The sequence below is a fragment of the Arthrobotrys flagrans genome (assembly GCF_004000055.1).
Source record: "Arthrobotrys flagrans strain CBS H-5679 chromosome Unknown unitig_15, whole genome shotgun sequence".
NCBI classification, from domain to species: domain Eukaryota; kingdom Fungi; phylum Ascomycota; class Orbiliomycetes; order Orbiliales; family Orbiliaceae; genus Arthrobotrys; species Arthrobotrys flagrans.
In genome coordinates this window covers 618,769-642,961 of record NW_027137545.1, presented here as the reverse complement: position 1 = coordinate 642,961, position 24,193 = coordinate 618,769, and the positions used below count along the sequence as shown (strand labels likewise).

Here is a 24,193-nt window from a genome sequence, read left to right as displayed (position 1 = left end):
CAAGAACTCCACACCAACGCCCATTTTAAAACTCTCCCTTATAACCTCCCGACAGTCGATGTTGATTGGAGCATCCTTGGATTTCCAAACATTGGCAAATGGCGAGATGAAGATATCTCTCCGAAAGATACAATTCTGTCGCTCCAAACCAAGACCCTGACTCCGCGGGTGCATCAGCGCGAAGTCGAGGGAAAGATGATTTAAAGTCCGGCTTGTCCCTTTGATCTATTAACCAAGTCCTTATTATTTACGATCCAACAGAAGCTACCAACTTACCAATCCCCTCGGTTGATACTAAATGTCTGCATATTAGTCGTAGAAATAACAATCTCCTCAATCCGATTCACTGCCCCCTTCGTTCGCCCCTGCAGATTTTTGTTTGCTTACGGAGTACAGATCGACCTTCGAATTAACAAAAGCGACGTCAAAGAATTTGCATACAAGTTGGACAAGATGGTTTGGAAGAGTGCAACTTTGCTAGGTGCGACTCGTGGCTTGCAGATGGATGATAATGTGGTTACTACGCAGGCAGAGGCCGATCCTGATCCCGGGTATCCGTACCTGTTAGCCATATTAGGGGAAGATTGTAATTTCAAAGCTTAAATTTGGGATGAAATATCAAAACATATTAGCGATAATAGCAGATGTGAGCATTGAATATATCCTCGAAATTGATGCATCATAATGTGCGACTTGTTGCATTTTTTAAGGTGTCCAATATCTCTCCGAAGCACGGTGGATGGGCTTCTGCAACTAATCCCAACTAATCCACATAAGCTTCCAAGGAAGGGCTCCATAAGTAAGGTACTAGGTTTATAGATGCACGATAGACTTAAGATCTAGACCATTCCTAGAAAAGCGGGGTAGAGGCGAATTTTGAAGTTCTCAAAGCAAAGTCTAGGTTGAGTGGGTTCAGTTGCTAGCACCCGTCGGTGCCTGTTCACCCTCAATATCTAGGAGGGTTCATTTGTCCCTATCGAAACTGGTCCTTGGATATCTAAAGATAAGGTAAAATTAATTTTCAAGGGAGGGGGCTATATATATATTATACAAAAATAAGACGAACAACAAGGTATATAGTGTCGTTACTCGTCAGTTATTATTATTAGTAAGTAAAAAAAAAAAAATGTCCAGCATGTAAGATTAAAAGCAAATCCACCTGCGTTTTCTACTGGGGCAGTCAATACTAATAAACGAACTGGACTCCCTTCGTTGTCATTCCTCGAGGTGGTTATAATGTGAAACCTCAATATGAGATTGCCTCAACATTGGAGGGTCTGACTTTTCGAAAATCTGTAAGAACCGAACTTTTGGACTTCTCGAAAAGCACATTATCTCTGTTGCCACAACTTGTCGTGGTGTCCGTACGATATACTCGTACCAGACGTAATTATCGCTTGTTAACCTCTGTTCAGTCCAGATCTGAATCTCATTAACTTGTCCGTCCACAAACAGGTCTTCCAGCTGGAAAGTATGTTCTCTCTTCCATGTTTCGTTCGGGTTTTGCTGATTAAATGTAACCTTTCGACTATATCGGCTGATACTGATTTCAAGCTCTGCAAGGTTTCGATTATCTAGAAGCGATATTGTGAGATAGTCTGGATGATTTACATCGAGAAGATGGCAGTCTCCAAGATTAAACACTAATAACTCGTCCTGGCTTGTCCCAACAAACGGATGTGCAAGAACATAAGTCTCATTCCGATCGACGTTGTGATCCTTTTCTGACACTCTCGACGGTGTAGGTGCAGGCGGTACAAGATGTTCGGGAATCGTTTCAATAGGGTCGATTTGTGACGGTGGAGAGCGTTTTGTGAATACGCTGGCTCTAAGGGATCTAGGAACGGGCTGCGCGGGGTCCCAAATTCTCAGGTTAAATATGGGTCTGTTTCGGCCAACTCGCAGGAAATCGAGGATACTAACCCTCTCGTTATATTGGGCTTCTGTGGTCCCTGACGCTGCAAGCGGGTGCGCCTTGAGGCAAAGTAATGATTTCAACAGCTGCATTATTGGTTGGATATAAAGTCGTTTGGTGGGGAGTTTTAAAATTCGGTTTCGTATGGACGAGTAGCGAGTGCAGAAAGTATTAAAAATTATGGGATAGAAGCCGGATGATATGATGATAGGTAATTGGCTGACTAGCAGCTTCAACTGAGCTCATGAGGGGGAAGCCTTTTTGGGTGGATAAAGCCTTAAGAATAAAAAAGATACATGAATAAGTACACGTTAACGGTCCTCTCCTACTCTGTCTCCCGTACCTCCAGCTACATCTTATACTACGTGTAAACCTGCACCCGTTGTTAATCTCTCGCTTCTTTTCGCTTTAGCCAGCCACTAGAATAAACAAATAAGAACACACAGCTGCGCTCTCCTAAGCTGTTTCACTTTATCAAAGAAAAGGTGTGAACGCGATAGACTGTAAGAGATACATGCCGTGCCTGCAGTTTCCGTTGTGAGACGGAGCTATTCTTCTCTAGATACCAATTTGGGTATACGGAGTCACGTGGAAGGCGCGAGATCCTGGGATCGTATGCACGGTGAGTTCAGCGTCGGAACCATGTCCAATAGAGAGAATGTTGTACATTTTCTCTTAGGTCAAGTAGGATACAATGTCCCTGACAACCGTTTTTTTGAACCACCTATCCTGGCCCAGAAGTCGAAATTCGCATTGGCTAACAAAAATGCAACAAAATGCATAACTATGTGGACATATCGATATATCGGTACTTCGATCCACAACATGCGATCTCTGGGCGTGGTCGCATCTTTCCATGCTTGGTGCCCTGGCATGATTGACGATCAAATAAAGTATATGCGCTTCGAGCTATCTTGTTTTGGTAGAAAAGCCTTCTGTGGATCTGAGCCCGTGGAAAGAGCATATTCCGTATCTTAGTGGAAAACAGTCGGCCAGCCAGCCTCCAGAAGTACTAGCCCAGCCATCTGCGCAGGCAGCAGGCGGGTGACTTTCTCAATCTATTCAAATTCAGGTAATACGGTTATGCGCCGCTGGGGCGCCTCGTCGGGCTGGTTTCTATATTTTGATATCTCATGTTTGAGAATTTTAGTCCTAGAAAAAATAAAATTAAAAACCTTAACTTCGCAATCGGCGGTGACCAGTCTCGGAATTAAGAGCAGTCGAGATGGACAAAGTCGAGTGGGCGTTATCGATGTTAACCATATTGCAAAAAGTAAGTGACGAATCAAGCGATGACGTGCGGTCACAAAGACGAAGGAGAAGGATCTTATAATACCTTTAACATGCTCCTTTCCTCATATGTGTGTAACAATTGGATCCACGAACCGGAAGATCAACGTCGATTTTATGCACATACCTATTTTGGAACCGAGAATAGGAAGGAATAAATCGTGCATTGAAAATGTGCTACAGACGCCTGCTCAACTATATCAACATGTTTATGAGACCATAAGTCTAGATGCGAAAACGCCGTGGAATGCGAGCTAGAATATGCCGTGAGAATTGGTGTAACCCTGAAGAACCTGTGTTTTATCTGAACCCCTTTCCATATAATTCGGAAAATCAAAGACTCCTTGCAGCCCAAAGAGCGTAGATAACCGTCGCAAGCATTACTCCGATGGCGCCAAAACGTTGTGCAATGAAAGGATAAAGGATTACCAAGAATACGAGTAAGCCGACAGCCTGATATCGACGCTGTGGCACTCCGCTGTCAGCGGCGACTTGGTTGCGCTGGCGGAACTGAATGCGATCACGGACCGGAGGGCGGTTATGGTTCAATCCACGATCTCTAACGGCATTCCTTCGAACGAGAAAGGCATGATTGAAATTACCCGGGGGTGGTATCGGTATTATTTTTCGTGGACTACCCGAAACGCCTATGTACATAGAAAAGGAGGCATTGTTAGCCTCCTCTTTCAAATCGTCTGAAAATAAAAGGATGTCCAAGAATGTGCAAAAGAAAAGGTTGAAAGAGTAAAAGAAAGCGCGAAGATATTAAACTGTCATACGGTGGTCAGGTAATAAAAAATTATACTGACTGTCAGTCTCTCGCCAAATGTGCTGGTATGACTCGAACTCAAAAGCTCAACGCCTCAAAACTTGCAATATGATATAACCATCTTAACGTAGTCGTTAAACTTAAGAATATTTATCGAAATAGATGAAACGCGGAATCATCAAATATTCAACTTGTAATGCTTCAAACGGCCACAGCGACACGCGCCGTTTCTGTGGTCGTAGCAGGGGTATTACCACTTGTAACCTCCTTGCACCTCGGCCTGGTACATCCTCTGCAATACATATGTTCACCATCTCTCCTATCGTTTCGTTCGTAGTTCGGATCTTCCGCCCAACCGTCTCTATACTTGTCGTTTCCTTCTCTCGGCGGCTTATCGGCGAATACTACGCCGTCACAGTGTCGTACTTCCATAGCCTTGCAAGTGCTGAAGTGTCGATTTGCAACACGTTCGCTGTGTGGAATATCATTACCCACGATTGCTTTACAATCCCAACAAAAGTTTGTGCCACATCCACCTCTATGGGAGACTTCGAGACATGCTTCTCGTTTCTCGATTGGTACGCCACAGCCACGGGCCGGGCATCGTTTCGTGGTTTTAAGGATAAGTGCTTCGGACTGGGAGGTCGCTAGGTTAGCCTGATATTGTGCGCAAGTTTCGCCTCGGTGCCAGATTACACGACAAGTATAACAGTGGTGAGTGTCGCATTCGGAGCAGATGATACGGGGTTGTGAATCACGCTCCGGGTGGAGTTGGCCATGGCCGCAGGTGAAATTTTCGCCAGGGCACCAGCGGAACTCTTCGTCGCCTTCAAGGGCCTTCATTAGTTGAAATTTTTCCCATCTAGAAAAAATCATGTTAGCGAAATTCTTTTAGTTGAAAGAAGAATCATAGATGTTTACTTTGCATAAGCTGTTTCGGAGGCATATCTCTTTACAGCTGCGGAGTCCAGTGCCGCCTGGCAGTCAAGTTCGGGGCATTTGAGGTCTCCCCACATGGCGTTGCGGACAGCGGAGTCGATCATGGATTTGAGGCATTCCAGACAACATGAAGACTCGGGGTGTTTACAGTCTGGGGCGATTTTACCCTTCGGCTGGAGCCGTCTATCTACTTCGGAAAGACAGATGGCGCATTCGAAGGTATCGGTGTGATAGGTATTTAATAAAGTGAAATATCTAGGCAAAGGGTTAGCCCGTTGATCGATAATACAAAACAAAGCCGAAGAGATATTCTTACTCATCTAGTAAACCGGATCTTTCTTTCGCCAACTTTTCCGAAACGATGGCTCGGTCGACCTTTAGTTCCTCTTTACATCCTTTCTCAAAACAAGGAACCCCAACGGTTGTAATGTCGAATACTAAATCTTCGTCGCATTTCTTGCATACGCAAAACCCCCGTGGACTATGGCCGCAATCGGCATATGTCGCGGTCGCCGCAAAGCCACTATGGAATTTCCCATCTGAGTCGGCGAGTGCTGTACTACATTTAACGCAACGACTCCGGCTCACAGAAGCGTTAGTCATAAACGATAGATTGACCTCCCAGCATAATGTCCATAGTGTGTCGTACGTCGCATTATCTTCTAGTGACTTTATAATCGCGGCTTTGGCAGGGTCGGCATATTTCGGTTTTGGGCCTGTAGCCGCTGCGGACTTTTTGACAAAGATGAACGGTGCCATTTTCTTTTTGCCTTTTAGGTCGGTGTTATTTTTATCTTCGGGTTTGGATTTATCTACGGTGGTTTCATTTGTCTCCTTGGGCGTAGTTTCGAACTTCCAAGGATTCTTCTTAAGATCGAACTCTGATCTGGTGAATATGAAAGAAAAAAAGGATTAATTGGTTTTCTAAGTCTTTATGAATCAAGAAGGGCTACCTATTAAGTTTAAAGGGTTTTAATTTCGACGGGGAAGTAGCTTTATCGTACTCTTCTAGAGCCCAACTGTAGTCGCCGAGACTGCTGCTGCTGCTGCTTTTTGTTGCATTGGAATTGAAACTTGAGGCTGACCTTGAACTACTGCCGGATTGAAAAGTCGGGACACCTAGACGGGTCGGTCTTATTTTATTATCGACAAACGGGTTAGAAATTGCGGCTCTTTGAGACATAAATAAGTATTTAAACGCTATGGGAATATGAAAATATAGTTAAAGTCACCCGCATCGATTTGGAGGCGGAGTATCTCGGTGAAGATACAGCGATAGTGGGAGGAGAAGGGAAGCAGAGCGGGACAGAACAGAACAAGGAGAAAGGGATGTTAACATACTTTGGGCCAGGTTTGGCTGTGGAGGGGATGGTACTCAGCTTGGGGTGGAGCAGGAACATGTTTCCACCACCTCGTCGGTGCACGCGGTGTCCTCCCTGCACCCGGGGAGCCTGCTGAATTCGCCGTCCCGGTTTTATATGAAATCGTGAAGCCTTGTCCCCAAAGTTCAGCTCCTTCGCTTTGTAATTTAAACTGGCGTGTTGGTATCGGACCACAATCCCCCAACTATTCGTTCCCTAGTCTGTATTTATATATATTCTTCGGTCGGCAACCTTCTGCTGCAGGAAATACAAAAAGAAGGTGACTATGCAATGCAATCGCGAAAGAGGCTCCAGCCGCTTAACAGGCGTGGAGGTTTTTATCGTTTCCTGGCTGTGGTCTTCAAACGAAGCTTGGCTGAAGCAGCTGCTATCGCACCAAACAGACATGGGCATTCCCTCCACATTCCCTGTTTATTCCGACGGCACGCCCCAATTTGTCATGATTTATGTACTCTGTAGTTGCCGACAACATAGCCTCCAAGCATTGAATGGGTCTTCAAATCGGGGCGAAGGTATGGACGCCTAAACGGCCAATCACTGGAATGCAGGTCTTGTGAGCCTTTGAGTCCGACTGCCTGGCTGTCGGTTTTTGGAAGCCTTGTTCGAAGGCCTCCTTGTTGGGGTGCCGAAAAGTCCTCAGTGCGGCTCAAAATAGTGAAGATTGGGGGCGTCACATCAGCCTGGACCAGGGGGTAGCACGGTTCTCGAGGTCCAAAACAAACGGTGCCTTTCAGATTCAGCCATGTGCTCCACTATCAACGTGCTCACGTCTACGATGGCACGGCTTGGGAACTAGCAGACGAGGCAGCTCAGACGAAGGCACCGTACAGAAAATTCGCAGTAGCGATCCTATCTGTCAGCGGTTGGCAAAACGTGGTCAGTTTAAGATTGTGGACAAGGCCGTTCGCCACTGCTTGGTTATCCAGGAGATCTCAAGACCGGACCAAGAACCTCCAGCCGGCGGGCTGCCCCCTAATCCTTGCTCGCAAATCCAAGGATCTAGCCCTCATTTAGAGCGGTGTGTCGCATTCTTTTAGTCGGAACAACTTATATATACACACAACGCGCATCCGTCATACCAAGTTTAGGACGGATGGTCTTGAATTGATATCTTTTAAAAACTTTCTCCAAAATATATCCTTCGGAGTGAAGCGCAAAGTCAGCACGAAAGAGGTAGACGCATATAAAAGGAGAGAGACACCTGGCTTGCAACGACTCTACACCATTGGCTTAATTCCGACGATAGCACACCTTCAAGCGCCCCCCAAAAAGCAAGCTGAACGAGAAGGCTGTCGCACAACGAACCACGGCTGTATGCATTCGACATTTCCGCTTCCCCGCCATATACGACGACTTCTCGAGTTCTTTTCGCTGCTATGAATACCCCTTAATGAGATTCCGGCTCACCGATTGTTATAAGCTCAAATTTCTACCTTGAGTATATCGTTTGGGGGAATACACGCCTCGCAACTACATTGTTCGACGAGAAGTCGGTCCAAAATGAAGCTCTTTCTCCGTCGAAAGTCGTCCAAGGTGAATGGGGAGGAAAAACACAACAAAAACAACGCAAAAGTTAACAGCCTTGCTGTTATCGAAGACAATGAGGCTCAAAGTCGACATTCGAATGAGAGTGCGCTTCAAGAAGCAGAGGGCGCAAATGCACCGTCTATGAACAGAAGGTCAAGCATAACAGAGACCGTGGACAGCGCATCTACGACAGATTCGAAAAAGAAGGAAGGGTATCGTGCGAGGTTGGCTGCTCAAAGCCAACAGCCACAGCTTCAACCATGGATGGCAGCCATGACTCCAATGTCGCACTCTGCAATGTCGGCCCCAAAGCCGAAGCCTAAACCGAAACCGAAACTGAACCCGGCAGGATCTATAATTTCGGCAGGGCAAAGCACAGAGAGTGTTCCTGCAAGCATCGGCAGCACAGTTCCTACAAATGTTACAAGTGTAGAGGCACCAAATGCTCCTCTATATCCTTCACATCCACCCCCCGATGTACCTTCTTCCCTTGGTTCACCTCGTAACCGTTCTCCTGTAGGCGGTTCTCCAATGGGGGTTTCTCCCATTGCATCGGGTCCCTCATCTGGGTTTCCCTCTGGCTCCGCCCGAAGTTCGCTGATGGTTCCCCCTAGCCCATCGGTTTACGTCACCCCCCTTTGCCCCCCAGGCCCCCTCCAGCTGGTCCCTTGCCTCAACTGCCCATATCCATGTCTGGCCCTGCACACCAACCGGCCATGGTTGCTCCGTTAGGGCCGCTGGCCAACCCATTCCGTTCAGAGACCCCCGTATCACATCGTGAACATCCCGAACCTGTTAGCCCTGTCCGCCCCCCGCCCCCGCCCCCGCCCCCGCCACCCCCGGCAGCTCCTCCTAAACTGCAGCGAAACCCAAGCAGAGGAATGCCGCCACCAAGTGCATTCAGCAAACATAAACGCTCATTATCAGGCCGCACATCGCCGAATCCTAGCTTACCTAGTCTTCCGGTTCCTCCCCCCCCTCCTCCACCACCCTCTAGCGCATCAGCATCTGCAGGACCTTTTTCCGCTGTATCTTCTTTCCCTCCTCATTCGGATAGAGATTCTGCCGTTAGCCCTGCTAGCGCGGGTTCGCATTTCCGCAATGAAAGCCTAAGTAACTTCCCGGAGCCACCGTCAGCTACAAGATCACAGCGCAGTGCCTCCTGGGATAACTTTGTACCCGACTTGACCGGCTATTACGGTGGACCCGCTCCCTTTGTGGCCGAGTTGGAGACTATACCGACATTCCCAGAACCGCCATCCGGGAACCCGAGCTTTGAACGTCAGGAACTCGATGTCACGAGCCCATCCGATAATGAGCAGTTACAAGCCGCGGAAGACAAAAGAGAAGCCAGCAAGGTCCTCCTCCCAGAGGGCATGTCTTTGCTCCCGGCTGTAGCCACTCCCTCCGACACGAGTACTAATCGAAATGACTCGGTGTTTTCGTACGTATCTATACCACCCCAACTAGTTACCTTCAATCCCACTAACAGACAATGTTACAGGAACCCAAGCGATGCTCAACCCAAAATGACGGACGGGGTTTTCCTCTCAAACTCAGAGCATGCGGCCCTTCTGTCTGATTTGGCCGACCTCCGTGGACGCCTAGCAGACCTTGACAGGCTGCACGCTAATTCTCTCGACCGCATCAGCGAATGGGAAGCTTATAAGGCCAACATTGACATCTATGTGGAAAAGACAGCCCAAGATCGTCAAGGACTAATCGAAAAACTCCAAAACTCGGCTCAAGCCCACTCCACCGTCATCGCTGAAAAGGAAAGGCAGTACAACGAACTCGTTGCCCAAGCGAACACGATGAAACAGTCAATGTACGATTGGCAGACATACTCACAAAGGCTTGAAGCGGATAAAACGGATGCTATTTCGCAAATGACTGCCCAGATCGAGAGGCTGAAGTCGGATAATTTGGCGAATATCCAGGCGATGGAGGTTGCACATAACGACGAGGTGAATAGATATAAAGCGGCACATGCGACGGAAATGGAACGTCTTCGAGTAGACCACGCCGCAGAAATGGAACATCTGCGGGCGGATCACTCGTCGGAGAGGAACCGACTTACTCTTGCGAACGATTCAGCCCGTACAGAGTATGAGCAGCAGAAATCAGAGCTTATGGGACAGATATCAGCAATTGATGCCCGGAATAAGGAATTGATGCCACAGATGGTGGAGCTCGACAACACACGAAGAAAACTCCAGGGGGAGCTTGTGGAAGCCAAGGCCGATAGAGAAGAATATAAGCAGCAGGTTCAAACGTTGATTACTGCCAAGGCATCAACCGCGAAGGAGTTACAAGCGACCAGGATCAAATTGGCGAATCTCACAACGGAATGCGATAATATGAAGCGATTGCTGGAGGAAGCACAACCAAAGGTCGACCAACTGGCAGAGGCAAGAAGCGCGATGGAAAGAATGAAAGAGACGGAGATCAGCATGGAGAAGTTTTTACAGGCGGCGAATAGTGAAAAGGATATGTTGAAAGACAAGTTGAAGGCAGCCATTGTGGCTAAAGCCAAACTAGGGACGCAATTGTCAAAGACAGAGGCACAAGTCACTGAAAAAGAAACCAAAATTGTAGCGTTGGAGAAGGAACACGAGGTATTGAAAACCAGGATGTATTTGCTTGGGCAGAGAATGGCAGAGAAGGTAGAATGGTGGCAAGGACAGGTTGGCTCGCAGGCGCAGACGGCACCATAGGTTTTTTATGTGGTTGTTTCCCGTAATATTCGAGTGCTCGCGGCGTTTTTCAGATTTTACAGCGGCTACCTCAAATTATGACTTACACTTACGGTTTCTTGTACATATAATTACCAGGCATATTCACTTATAGCTGTATACATGTATTTACAGAATTTAACTCGGCCACCGCTTGGGTTTGTACAGCGGCCTCCCCGGCCACAATTGTCTCAGAAGCTAATCGTTCCGTCAGTTAGAAGGCCGGAGCAAAGTGGACCATTGAGTAGGTTTTGTCTGCCCGGATTTCTTGGGCTTGTCCAAGTCAGTCGCCACACAGTTGGCCTGCGAATATGACTTAGTGCATTAGAATCGAATGTATAAGCAAGTTTAGTAAGATGCTACCCCGGGATTTAGTTACCACACTACTAGACAACAACCATCTTTCTAAGGATAGGCGAAGGACGGATGTCTCGACCCGCTGGCACTGTGTGAAACTATATAATATCGCTTCGGCATCGATATTATATATTATACATCTCATCAGTCTCTTGTTCTATGAGTGTGAATTTAAGTTAGCAAGCAATGATCAATTGTCGATATCACTTTTAATTAAATTAAGAGATATCACCCCTCAATCATCAGCACGGATGACCTGATCTCGACAGGGATAGCAGCCGAAGTTGCTGTCAGATGTATGCGCGGTGTGTTGGTATTGTTGGAGTTAGTCCAAGGCCAACGTTAGCCGGTAATTGCTTATTCCTGCTTGTGACGACAGGTTGCCATTCTCAACACTTCGCCAAATCAGGCACATGAACGGGTCTTTTAGCTCTCTCCTGACCTCCCTTTGTTCCATCCAGCGCCTCCATCCCACTCCCAGTGTCCTTTGCCCATCAACATCAGCCCAACGGATAGACTCTTTGATCCAGGCATAAAGACCGTCTCCTCCCGAAAGTTCGAATCCGACAACTTCTTTTCCAGCCAAGTTTCGGGTTCAGACCGAGGTATCACCAAATTGCCCGGGTTTTGTGGATTACGGTAGCTAATATAGCTTCAAAGCACCCTCATTAGCATCGACACAATCCGACAACCCCACCAAAGCCCCCGCTCTAGGCTGTAGAGCTTTTTAGCATCACAAATGGCCACAAACGGCGTGAACGGATCCGCTACCAATGGCGACGACCATGAAGGGGAATTCGGCCATGGAATTCAAGTTATTGATGAGAACAAAGAGTTTACGTACGTCCTTTTGCCCTCTATCCGACCTTCTTTAGCTTTGGGAAAACCGTTGTAGCTCACATTTCCACAGTTCGGCCATGCCGGAATACCTCACCGCAACCAATGTCCTACAGGCCGGGTTTTCCTATCACCTGATTTCCGTCTTCGGTTCGCAGTCAACCGGAAAGTCGACACTTCTAAACCACCTTTTCAATACGGCCTTCCCGGTCATGTCGGAGTCGAGGCGGCAACAAACGACCAAAGGAATATGGATGTCTCTAGCAACAGACCCAGATGCTTCTTCGAATCCCGATGAACCTCACCTGGGGAAGAACATCCTAGTTATGGACGTGGAAGGAACAGACGGTAGAGAACGTGGTGAAGACCAGGATTTTGAGCGAAAGTCCGCTTTATTCGCCATTGCCACATCCGAAGTCCTTATCGTAAACATCTGGGAGCACCAAGTCGGTTTATACCAGGGTGCAAATATGGGCCTGTTGAAAACCGTTTTCGAAGTCAATCTTCAACTCTTCCAAAAGGATAAGGCTACGGTTCACCGATCTCTGTTGTTCTTCGTTATCCGTGACCACACCGGCCATACGCCACTCGAGAACCTCAGGAACACACTGCTTGCTGACTTGAATAATATCTGGCACGGTCTCTCCAAACCACCCGGCCTTGAAACATCGTCGATCAGCGATTTCTTCGACTTCACTTTCGCTACCCTCCCGCATAAACTCCTACAGCCAGACCAGTTCAAGCTGGGGACTCAAAAGCTTAAGCTTCGGTTCCGTGAAGAGAGTCCAACGAATGCCAACTACTCTGCAGATGGCGTTTTGGATACTTCCAAGACCGGCGTTTTCCTCCCCGCTTATCACCGTCGTATCCCCGCCGACGGTCTACCACACTATGCTAATAACATTTGGCGAATGATTACCGAAAACAAGGACCTTGACCTTCCGACACAACAAGAACTCCTTGCTCAGTACCGTTGTGACGAGATTTCTGTGGTTTGCGTTGAGCTTTTCGACGAAGTAATTACTCCCTTTGAATCAGCATTGAGCCAAAAGATCGTACAACCGGGTATTGGACCTGCAATGAAGACTGCCTTGGATACTGCTCTCTCCAAGTTCAAGGAGGAAGCGGGACGTTATCACAAGGTGGTGTATAAGCGAAAACTTGAGGACCTCGAGAAGAAGTTGCAGGCCAGGCTGAAGGTTCTCTATGTGGCCCAGCTTGCTGCAGCACACAAGAATGCCATTGCTGTGTTCGCCGATACTATCCAAAAGGGCATCAAGCGATCAGGTGCGGACTTTGCGTCTCTTGTCGCTGAGACCCGAGCCACCGTTCTTGCGAACTTCACCGCCGAAGCTGAAGCCTGTAGCTTGGATGGTGCTTTCAGTTATACCGATGAACTTCATGCAGTTGAAAAGGAGCTTGACGAGGGCGCTACCCGTTTGCGCGGAGAAGAAATGACCCGATTGTTAGCTCGTATGGAGAAGAGCTTGAGGGCCAAATTCACTTCTGAGGATGACGGTGTTGCATATATGTTCAAGACCATCTCGCCGACCTTGTACCCGCGCATCTGGACTCTTTTCACCACCGGGGTCACTGATCAGATCTCCCTCTTCACTCAGAAATCCACAGCGTTGAACGCTACCGCTGAAGAGAACGAACAGGCCGTTTATAAGTTGAAGAAGCGTGCGTGGAAAGTATTGAGGATGATTTTAGATGAAGAGACCAAGGAGCAGAGCTTGATTACGCGCTTAATGGGTTATTTCGATAAGGATTTCCGATACGACGATCAGGGTGTCCCAAGGGTTTGGAAGGCCGGTGAGGATATCGAAGGCACTTTTGCCAAGAGCAAGGAGACAGTATTGAAGTTGATACCCAACCTAGCAACTTTCCAGCTCGAGGATTCGATCAAGCCACCCTTAGCAACTTTCATTGGAGACGCTCCAGAAGGTATCGAGGAGGAAGTGGGCGCTGCTGCTGAAGAAGATGAAGAAGAGGATGTTGCTTCTCCAACATCGACGAAGACCTTCACCATCTTGACACCTGGCAGAATCACGGCTTTGACTGAGAGCTTCAACCGACAGGCAGATCAGGCATTCGTGGATGCCAAGAGAGGAACCATCTCGAGCGTTTCTCAGATCCCTGTATGGTTTTATGGCTTGCTGGTCATTCTAGGCTGGAATGAGTTTTGGGCCGTCATTCGAAACCCGTTATATTTCATAATGCTTTTGCTCGCAGCAGTGGGTGCATATGTTGCTCATACCTTGAATCTTTGGGGTCCGATCATGACGGTAGGAGGAGCTACAGGACGACAGGCGTTAGAAGTTGGCAAGGTGAGTTGAAATGAATCTTGGACTGAAATCGAAAGGTGTATAGGACTGACCCGTTCCTTTTTCTAGGAAAAACTTCGAGAATTCCTAGAGATGCCCCAACCAGGCCACCAAGGTGCCCACGCCTTCTCCAGCGGCAATTCGACATCATCGACTCAGGGTGAGAGCATTCGTATGCGAAACCTGACCAGCGAGGGTAAGAATAAGGGGTTTGACGATGATGACTAGATGGAAGATGGAAAGATGAATAATCGCATGTCCAAGTTGTTTTTTCTTTCTTCCATCGAGCCGTTGCCCGTAAGGGTTTGCCTGCCGTTTACGCTTTTCAAATATAAAAGTTACCGCAAGCTTCCACGATGTGATGGTCAGCCCGTGTGGGAATGTTTCTATAGTATAAAACTGGGAGGGAATTCTTCTTTCGCTTTCTACATTTGTTATTCCTTCTTCTCTCTTTTAAAAATTTAGCTACAAGGTAGCTCTCTTCTTCTTCACCTTTTCTCTCTCTTGACGTTTTCTATAGTTTTTCATTCAGTGCATATTTTGGACGGCCGTGTTAGAAAATGCCTTAGAGCCCTGTTCTCTGCATAGTAAGGTTTGTAAAAAAAATTTCTTTCTCTTTACCATGAGTTTGTATATTCATATGTAATAATCTGTTCACAATCCTAGCTCGGATACGGTTTTTCTATTACATTTATTAATATCTACAAGATAGATTCGAATCAAGCGTAGGTCTCGGGATTCTTTGCCATATCAACTATGGTTCTCATAAACTATGTTCCACAACCAATCGCCCAATCCTGTCATGTCGACAACTTCGAATTTCACAAACCGATGATATCTAGATTGTGGGTCCCGTAGCCTCGCGACCAGGTGGATCCCAGTTGAGGTTAAAGCGAATCACTCTCGATGTCTCTGTCGAACGGGAGCTAGAGAGCGGGTGGGGCGAGATCCGTGTTCCGTGGTTAACTAGGGATCTATTTAACAAGTAGATAACTTTTATGATTTAGTGCAGGAAGATAGCAATTGATGATGCATTCTAATCATGGTGAAAGCTCATCCACCTTTAGACTCTCTTTCTTTTTCGGGAGAGGGAGGAAGAAATCATGTGACCTGTACCAGATCCTCACATTCTGAGGAGCTATCGAGACGAGACCATATCTTGAGAAAATGCAGCCTTGAAGATTAACGTTAAAGCCAGAACCTGGTATCTAGCAATTACAAGGTTCAGGATCATGAACGCCTTCTTTGGCGGGTGCATGTAGTGAATGTTGGAACTCCCTTGAGAATATGCAATAGCTGAGTTAGTTGTGTCACTGCATATGCATGAGAGTGGATATCATATCAATTACGGGTTCTCGATAATATCGATAGGAAAGCTTGCCTAGGGGGTCCCACTGGATTGATAGAACAGAATGGGAACATACCGAATATCCATTGGTGCAGAATCCTATTGTCGATTGAAGGTACTTAAGTACTTCCTTCTTGTGGCTGATGCATGTTGCAATTCGGTGTACGAACGAAGAATTCTTTGAGTTAGTCTTTGATCCGCTTGGTGGATTATCGGCTCGGTCGAGTCTTTCCGATGTGCTTTTGCTAGTCTGTAATACGGGCTGACTCCTCGATGCAAGCCGTTCTAACTTAGTTTGACTTAACGCAACGTTAGCTTGTATACGTACGATTGTAGTACTTATCTGTTAGTTCCGCTTTAATCAATTGGGAGATATTTATATCCCCTACCTGTTATATGCAAGTACCGTCTCTTAGGCCGGCTTTCCCAGGCAGTATGCAGTCATTTCGGATTCATCAGCTTGCGTCCATTGTATTTCGTAATGGTAAAGAAATTTTCGAACAAAACGCCTCAGACATCGCGATATCAGCTAACCATGCAGCTACATAAAATGATTTTTCTTTGGCAATTTATCACACGCCCGGACCCTCTTCTTTTCGCCGTTTGCAACTGTGAGATATCTTTTTTTTAAAGGCTCAACAGTTGCGCATTATATTCTATATTCATGGTACAGAAATATGTACGTGTACGCACGTTCGGGTGTGTGCTCGGACACGAACTTAGTCAGATCTTTTACCTTTTAAAAGGCGCAATCTGCCAGATAGATATCATGGGAAGAGGAAGAAAAATAACGCTCTTTCGACGACGAGAATACGCCGGGACCGAGGTGGCATCCGAGCATTGCTGCGAACTATGGTTCAGGCCGCCCAGAAAAAAACAAAACTGTACAACGTTGGCCAAAGAACCATCCAATCACGTTCAGGTGAAAGAGACATTCTGTATAGTTCTTCCCGTCCATGCTTTGGTAATAGAGAAAAAACCGTTGCTGGTTCGCACTGATGTTGCGCATCGATCATTGTTGATGGAGCCTTTGCCACGGCACAAGCCAAAATGAAAGAAGGAATTAGGCCTTGCTGGGCAATCCTGGTCCGGATCACAGGCGGTACCTACCGGTCAAGGCTCTTTCGACGCTGGCGGGAACCAATCGCATCACTGATACCATGATATTGACGAAGTATTCCCTGCTAGTGAATCGAATGTCGAGATATCTGCCTATTAATATAGTTACAGATGTCGTCGTCGTCGCGTCCCGAAGCATGGCTTGTCTAGTAAGGTTATAGAATCAAGCCTAGCCTTCTTTTTCTTTTATATGTTAATTCGCTATTATATCGATCGTGCCGTGCATATCTTTGGCATCCCTACTTAACGAACTAGGTGCCATTAGGCATCCCTCATATGAAAAGGGAATCAAGAAAAAAAATAAAAAGAGACACTACATGATACATACATAGACGTACAGTTTGCATGCCGTGCCGTCACAGCAGCTGGACCGGGTTCGAGGGGGTATGGAAGAGGCAAGCGGCATATACCTGTGCTCGACTCAAGACTTTTTTTTTTTTTTTTCTGACATTTGACAGGCCGGGCCAAGATCAGAATAGTCTCGAAGGTCAGGGACGGGAAGAATACAATCGAATCGAGTTAACTGATCTGGTGGATTTTGAACTAAGTATCGATGGCCCTTTGTTGGAAGGAAATCGATAAAGAAACAATTCACGGAAGGAGCCTCTACATGATACATATATCAGCCTGGGTGGTCCCCTCCATTGGATAGTCTCCCGTTGGATTTGAAGCCCCAATTCTTAAAAGTCAATTAGTAGTTTACGTTTAGAGAGTGTATTTGTACTGTATCTGTGTTTTGTGTAGCACCAGTATCTCGATTGTCGATTATCGTCCTCGTCCTCGTCCTCGTCATTCTCGAGTCTCTTGCACATGCAGTTTCTTTCTTTCTTATTCGCAGCACACTACATAGCACGGTATATAGCCAGCCAATTGCGTGGTGACAGGAATTCCCCCGGCACCGCTTCGAGTGCCTTGACTCGACTCGATTCTAACTTACTCGACTTAAGTTGTGGTCATTGCATCTTTTTTGGCTTGTGAAGCTCGAGAGAATATACTATTACGGAGTGGGGTTTAACGGATCTGAAACTCGACCGCGCGCATTCTAGCTAACAGCGAACTAGCTGAGGGCCGACGACGAAAAAAAAGAGACAAGACCTAGTTCTGGTATGTGCATGTACATGAAGCCCTGAACCAGCAGTATTCAGTCCCTTTTTATCTCATATCCCCATATCTCTTATTTAACATTATACATCATGATAATAACTGGACCACCGAGCTAACAGACCGGCTTTTCGAAAAGGCTTTTCCTTTGCAGAGTTTTTTTTACCTCAATTCAGGCAAATTTCTTGCGGATTTCTTGCCGGTGCTGACGACTACGCGGTCAACTTCCAAGAACTACGCCGACATCGCAGGCGGAATTCGGGCCCAGTCAAACCAACCAACTAGACTTTCTATCCCTTCGTTATCGACATCTCCTTGCAGCAGTAGCAGCAGCGAGGGGGGAAGAAGAAGACGAACATCAGCTGTAACGCTGGCTTCAAACCTGCATCGACCGGCCCCGGCAGCCCTTCCGAGGCTTACTTTTCCTACTATTCTTCTTCGACCTCTGCGTCTGCTTCTGATAAGCTACTTTTTCCAAGTCCTTGGATTGGATAGAAAGCGGATATTGATATTATCACATTACGCATCTTGACATTCGGTCACGTTCACCCACCCCACACACCAAAGTCTCGGAGTTTTTTTTTTCTGTATAGTCGGAGCGCCGTGCACCTGAACCACAGTAATATCCCGACCGAACTTCCTCCATCATCACTCATTCGTTCATTTCGTCTCATCTGTCTGGCTGTCCATTCTCAATCATTCGATTTTAAATACTTTTTGGGGGGTGCCAGCCTGTCATCTTGGGAAGTTTACGGCTGTCGTGATTGCTCCCTTCTTATCCCTTCTCCTCGTGGCTCTCGCGAGCTCTAGCCTTTCGTCGATATATTCCGTCTCGAACGCCCTATTCTGTCGTCATCCTTTGGCTGTACTCTGATCGAATCCTCTTTCACTACATGCACATTGCATATATATTACACGCTAGCAGCCTTGTCAAGTGGAGTTCCTGGAGAAAATTAAACAGCCTCGGTACGTCTTCCGTTTGAATGGTGGTTGTGGTTGTGGTGCCTGGTCCAGGGCCCTCGTTTTTGTTGAGAATGCGGCTTTGCTGACGTTAACCTCCTCGAATTCCTTCAGGTTCTCTCGATACTATCTTTTTAATTTATTTTCTTTGACTCAACGTCCCGCCCGACCCCATCCGTCGTCTAAAGCGCATTAGATACCCCTTTCGCCGACTTCCGGGGGATACATATTCGATCCGACAATAGTATATTTTTTGAGAGAAAAACATATAGGAGGGAAACCGTCTGGGAATCGATATTCAGGGCACAGCGTTTCCTTTTCTCAACGACACGAGAGTATACACTCGAGGTATACCTCCAACACAGGCATGAAGTCTGAACCCTCACACATGACCGACGGTAGAGACTTCAACTTTGCAGATTTCACAAATCAGGACGACCTTATTCAATCGTTGGGTGGGGATGCACACAATGCTGCAACTTCGATAAACGGCTCCGACTCCTCATACTTGTTGGGGCTTGACAACGACTACCTGCTCGCGCCGTTCGAGAGCGGGAACGACATCTTCGCCTTTCGCGGTGGCGCTGGTACGGCAGCACTCGGGTACCGACTTGGAAACCTCAAGAGCGTAGCTGACACGGTAGAATTCGTAGGCTCGCCGTCTCCTCCAGAGTCACAGGATCAGTCACCAAAATCTATCAATACATCGCCAAATTCGTCCGAATCTTCCCCTCCGCAGATACCTGGTGTCAAAGGTCCTGACGGACTCACAATGATGAACGATGTCGAAGACGATTTCCCCATGCTCGACGAGACCAGCGGCACTATCACATTTCCATTATCCTCGTCGTCAAATGGATTCTTCGGTAGTAACTTTACCCCGCTAGTACCGGCGCCGACACACCTTCCTGTTTCGTTAGGGGATAAGATGGCTGTCGACGATACCGCGAAATTCTTTGATTTCGAAAGCGCCGCCAGTTCGCCACTAGCTGTAAAAGTTGAAAGCCAGCGACAGTCCAGCGTACCCAGATTCTTCCCAGAAAACCCGTCGACGCTAAATCCACAGCTTAGCTTCAACCCCGACAATGTGCAGCCGGTGTCGACGCCCACTTACACAAACAATCGTAAGAAGAGACGATCCTCCGTTACATTATCCCCAAATTCGACAGAAGCGCTCGCTTCTTTCACATTCGACTCGCATGGCCACCCTTCGCCCGCTAGTTCAGCGGCAAATGGAGTTTCTCAACAGCGAAATGGAAAACGGCACAATTCGACAAGTACATCTGGCGAGGAGGATGCAGCGACACTCATGAAGTCTACAGGATTCCGTCCGACAAAAGCTTTCAGCATCAGCAACATGTGGAGCCCATCTTCATTTTCTAGCGCCTCGCCAATGCCCAGCATGCTCGCGTATACACCGACACCGGCTAACGGCGACTTCTCCTACAAACTAACACTAAGAGGTGATCAACCTGGTGGAAGAATAAACGAAAAGTCAAGGGTGGAAACACAGATCAGGGTCAATTTGAATTTAGCACCGCTACCGCCGGGAGTGACGAAACTACACCTGCCGACACATACCATCTCGAAACCCAAGCTATTGTCTAAGCCGCCGCATCAGAAGACCACGGACACTTTGGAGTTATACACAAGTTTAATATGTGCCTCTGCCGTCGAAGGAAACCCGGAGTTATTACAAAGAGTGCTGCGACGGGCTATCGACGATCCACTACAGGAGAGAGTCTTTGGGTCGGGAAAGTCTATTGGTGAAGATGGCAAGGAGGGATACACCGCTGAAGAAGATAAGCCACTAAACGGAGGCGAGGTTAGGATATGCTCTGGTTGTATTACTCGGGAACGGAAACGAGCGGCACGAAAGAAGATCAAGAAGGTGGAAGAAGAAGAATCTTGGGCACGCGACGAGAGTAAGCGAATCATAGTATTTAACTGCTCTGAGGTTCTCGAGTGGGGCCCACCAGAAGCACAGAAGAAGGCGGAGATGGAGGCCAACGATGGAGAACTTGTATCTCCCATCGAAGGTAATGCGGAAATATGGCTGCCGATGAGAATAGCTTGCTACTGCCGACACCAGAGTGAGAAGAGCGGGTTCAGGTAAGACTGTTGCCTCGGTCCTTACTCTATTGCTACCAATCGCTAACATCTTATAGGATAATTCTCACTATAAAGGACCATAATGACAATCTCGTCGCACAAAGCATCACCCCTCCTATTCTCATCACCGATGACCACAAGACCAATGCACCTTCGCAGCCAGCTACCCAACAACAGGTGGCTGCCGCTCCTACCTCCAAGGGAGCCACATCCCCATCCGCCATTGCCCCCGGACCGATCCCAGTTGCTCCAGCTCCCCCAAGCAATGCGCTTCCTTACTCAGCTTCGGATACAAATCTTTTAACGATGGGCCAAATTGATAGGCCGTCGAAAGCTAGCAAGACTGGTCATTCGAGACAAAATTCACGGCAGTCGTCTGTGGGGGCTATGCAATCGCCACCCCCATACTCTGCGACTGCTGCTGGGCCTTCTGCGAAGAAGCGGAAGGCCAATCCGTCGTCGAAAGCCAGGTCTGAGCTCACGATGACAAAGATTGATACTTCCGCGCCACCAACATCGGCCCCACAATCACAATTCGTGCAACCACCGTTCACACCTTCTAGCCAAAATGTCACAATGGGTGGTATGTTTGAGCCAGCACAGCCTGTTCCTTTCACGCCATCCACGCCCATGGAAAACGGGGCTGGGCCAAATTACTTTGGCTTCCATAACCGCAACCATAGCATTGACAGCCTTCACGGGTTACAAATATTCTCCGCACCAACATCTGCCCAAGGGTCTCGCGTCCCATCGCGCGTCGCAAGCCCTGTCCAGCAATTTAGCGTTCCTCAAGGCCAGCGACCAGTGTTTACTCCTGCCCAGTTCGCCCAAGTTCAGTCCCAACTTCTCAATGTCGCCAATGGACAGCTCTCACAAGCACTTCTGCCCTTTGATATTACCCGTATTGTACCCACTGAGGGACCATGCCAAGGTGGTATCGAGGTTACTATCCTCGGCAGCGGCTTCCAGCGGTCTCATACTGTCTACTTTGGTGACAAGCAGTCTCCCCGAACTGAATACTGGAGCGACACCACCATCGTCTGTCTCTTACCACCATCGAGCACTCCTGGTAACGTGCCTGTTGTTATGAGATACGCTGCTCAGGCGAACCTCACATTACCAGGTCGTCCAGGTAGATTTATATACACGGACGATACGGAACAGAAGATGTTGGCACTAGCATTACAAGTCATCAATGCCAAGTGGAGCGGGAAGATCGAGCCACCAAAGGACATCGCTATGAGGCTCCTAATGGATGAGAAGAGTCCCGGGAACGCTGGTGGCTCGGTCAGCGGAGGTCGAACTCACTTTTCAGGAGGGAACAACTATAATGTGCAGGCGTTACAGTTCTTGCAATCCCCACTGCCCTCGATGGATATGGAGGCGCAGTTACTTAAGCTCCTAGACATTATCGACATGGACGACTCACCGTTCCCTGCCAAGCTGAATCTGAGGAATAGGCAAGGGCAGACACTGTTGCATCATGCCTGTGCCCTTGGGTACAACCGGTTCACAGCTGCCCTACTTGCTCGCGGCGCTAATCCCGACGCGGCGGATAAGGGAGGCTTCACACCGGCCCATTTCGCGGCGCTTAAGGGTCACAAGGACATTGTCAGACGATTGAGATTGAACAAGGCCGATTTCAACATTATCAGTCTTAGCGGTGTTGCACCCGAGGACCTTACCGACGCTGAAGACATTCGTGCTGAGCTGGGTAACAGGCGAACCAGGAGTCGCCGGCCTTCGGTTAGCAGTGTCTCCAGTGCTCCCGGTAGAGTCATGAGCGGCCGCAGAAGTCGGAGCGGAAGTATCGCTTCAGCTATGGCAAGTTGGGAGCCATTTGCTACTCACGACGAAGAATCCGATGAGGACACTGAAGAGGATGATGAGATCGATGATGAAGAGCTGTGGACCCGACCAAAGAGGACGTTTAGCGGACGTAATCTAAGGGACCTGGCATCTGGCAAGCTCACGATGATACCGCGAACAACGGAAAAGCCACTTTCTAGATCTGCCAGCAAGAGCAATCTCGCCGCTCTGGCAGAGGTATCCACTTCGTTACCGACAGATATGCAGGTCGACGAGGCCGATGCTGCCCCTGCAGCAGCGACCGCGGCAGCATTGGTTGCCATCCGAGAACAGTTGGCAAATCTGACGTTGAATTTGCCGAACTTCCACAACATGAATTGGAACCTCCCGAACTTGAATCTACAGAACTTCCAACAGCAGATGCATCTCAACCTGCAGAATCTCCAGGGCCAAACAGCAAGATTCAATGCGCTGCTGCAAGGCCAGCGGGTCGCCGATGCCGCTAGGGTCGTCGGTGACAACGCTGCTGCCCCTATCGCACCTCCTGCTACTACTCCACAGACTATCAGGCCCACAAATACCGAGGGTACTGGTAGTCCTAATTCTGACTATAAGTGGTGGGAGTTGTTCTCGCCACCAAACGCCCCTCCAGCCTACGAAGAGCTGTATCCAGATGGCACCTCCCGTACCAATGACGGCGGTAACAAGCTGCGCGTTATTGGTGAAGCTGTAGCCCAAGTGATGGATGCCAAGGTTGCAGCAGCGACGGCAGTGGCCACTCAGAGCGCAACAAAGCGAACGACACCAGCAACCACCTCTTCCTCTTCATCGAAGAACCCAACCAAGAGCAAAACAAGGCTTTTGACAGTTGAGGAACAAGACGCGTTGCGGATACATCATGAGAAAATGAAGCGAATTAAGGGGGATCAGAGGCTCCTGTTTTTCTGGGTATGTACACTTTCCGAATTATAGGTCTGATATTTCAGAAATGCTAACTTGTTCTTTTTTTAGCTCCCAATATTCGTTCTCGTCTTGTTTACTTTGTTGACTAGCTGGGGTAGTAAGACTTGGATCGTGGTGCGGACAACGTATGAGGTTGTGAAGGAGAGAATGGCGGAAGCCGCTGAGGCTACTGCTGGTGCTGGAAGGAGGGTTGTTGAAGTCGGTGGTATATAACGATACACACCCAAGCATCTAATGCGTGATAAGGCGAAGTTCGGTTTCTTTTTGTTCGTTTATATACCTCTTGCGATTTTATTTTCAATCCGGCGGCACGGATGCGTATCGCAGTTGTATTTTTTTTTTTTTTCGGGTTTCTTTTCTTCGATGTTCCCGCTTCGTGGAACGACGACATCTATTTTCCCATACAAAGCAGTATAATACTTTCCCTTTTTTATTATTATTACAGCGGCGGCAGCACGGCGATCGAGCAGTTAACTAGCTTCCTTCTTGTATTTCCTTATTTCATGATTACTTTCCATGTCTCACTTGTCTACTATTCACAATACTTTTCTTATTGGGGCAACAAAAAAACAACTGGTAGGATACCGGCGGGTGGCTTTTGGAATATTCGAGTTTCAGGTTTCAGGATTTTTATTCATCATCCATTCTCTTATTCTTTACTTTCCTTATGCTTTTCAACTCTTTTTTCCCTTCGAGGAAAGAA

The 24,193-nt window shown here is 47.7% G+C and overlaps 6 protein-coding genes across 6 annotated transcripts; 4 read left to right on the top strand and 2 right to left on the bottom strand.

Annotated features, from left to right (window-relative positions):
* Nucleotides 1-1,215: 1,215 nt before the first annotated feature.
* Nucleotides 1,216-2,007, bottom strand: DFL_000172 (uncharacterized protein; the record flags this gene model as incomplete). The annotated part of the gene is made up of 1 exon (XM_067630381.1): nt 1,216-2,007. The coding sequence occupies one exon, from the start codon at nt 2,005-2,007 to the stop codon at nt 1,216-1,218; it is 792 nt and encodes a 263-aa protein (XP_067494697.1).
* A 2,168-nt stretch (nt 2,008-4,175) lies between these two features.
* DFL_000171 (uncharacterized protein) lies at nt 4,176-6,313 on the bottom strand (the record flags this gene model as incomplete). The annotated part of the gene is made up of 6 exons (XM_067630370.1): nt 4,176-4,836; nt 4,896-5,168; nt 5,230-5,472; nt 5,563-5,799; nt 5,867-6,046; nt 6,255-6,313. 6 exons carry the CDS (start codon nt 6,311-6,313, stop codon nt 4,176-4,178), a joined length of 1,653 nt encoding a protein of 550 aa, XP_067494696.1.
* A 1,482-nt stretch (nt 6,314-7,795) lies between these two features.
* Nucleotides 7,796-10,539, top strand: DFL_000170 (uncharacterized protein; the record flags this gene model as incomplete). The annotated part of the gene is made up of 3 exons (XM_067630358.1): nt 7,796-8,338; nt 8,437-9,266; nt 9,327-10,539. 3 exons carry the CDS (start codon nt 7,796-7,798, stop codon nt 10,537-10,539), a joined length of 2,586 nt encoding a protein of 861 aa, XP_067494695.1.
* A 669-nt stretch (nt 10,540-11,208) lies between these two features.
* Nucleotides 11,209-11,645, top strand: DFL_000169 (uncharacterized protein; the record flags this gene model as incomplete). Its single annotated transcript, XM_067630346.1, has 3 exons — nt 11,209-11,238; nt 11,345-11,519; nt 11,575-11,645. 3 exons carry the CDS (start codon nt 11,209-11,211, stop codon nt 11,643-11,645), a joined length of 276 nt encoding a protein of 91 aa, XP_067494694.1.
* Nucleotides 11,646-11,653: 8 nt separating this feature from the next.
* DFL_000168 (uncharacterized protein) lies at nt 11,654-14,306 on the top strand (the record flags this gene model as incomplete). Its single annotated transcript, XM_067630335.1, has 3 exons — nt 11,654-11,754; nt 11,825-14,081; nt 14,148-14,306. The coding sequence occupies 3 exons, from the start codon at nt 11,654-11,656 to the stop codon at nt 14,304-14,306; spliced, it is 2,517 nt and encodes an 838-aa protein (XP_067494693.1).
* Nucleotides 14,307-18,973: 4,667 nt separating this feature from the next.
* DFL_000167 (uncharacterized protein) lies at nt 18,974-23,703 on the top strand (the record flags this gene model as incomplete). Its single annotated transcript, XM_067630324.1, has 3 exons — nt 18,974-20,718; nt 20,775-23,475; nt 23,539-23,703. 3 exons carry the CDS (start codon nt 18,974-18,976, stop codon nt 23,701-23,703), a joined length of 4,611 nt encoding a protein of 1,536 aa, XP_067494692.1.
* Nucleotides 23,704-24,193: the final 490 nt, after the last annotated feature.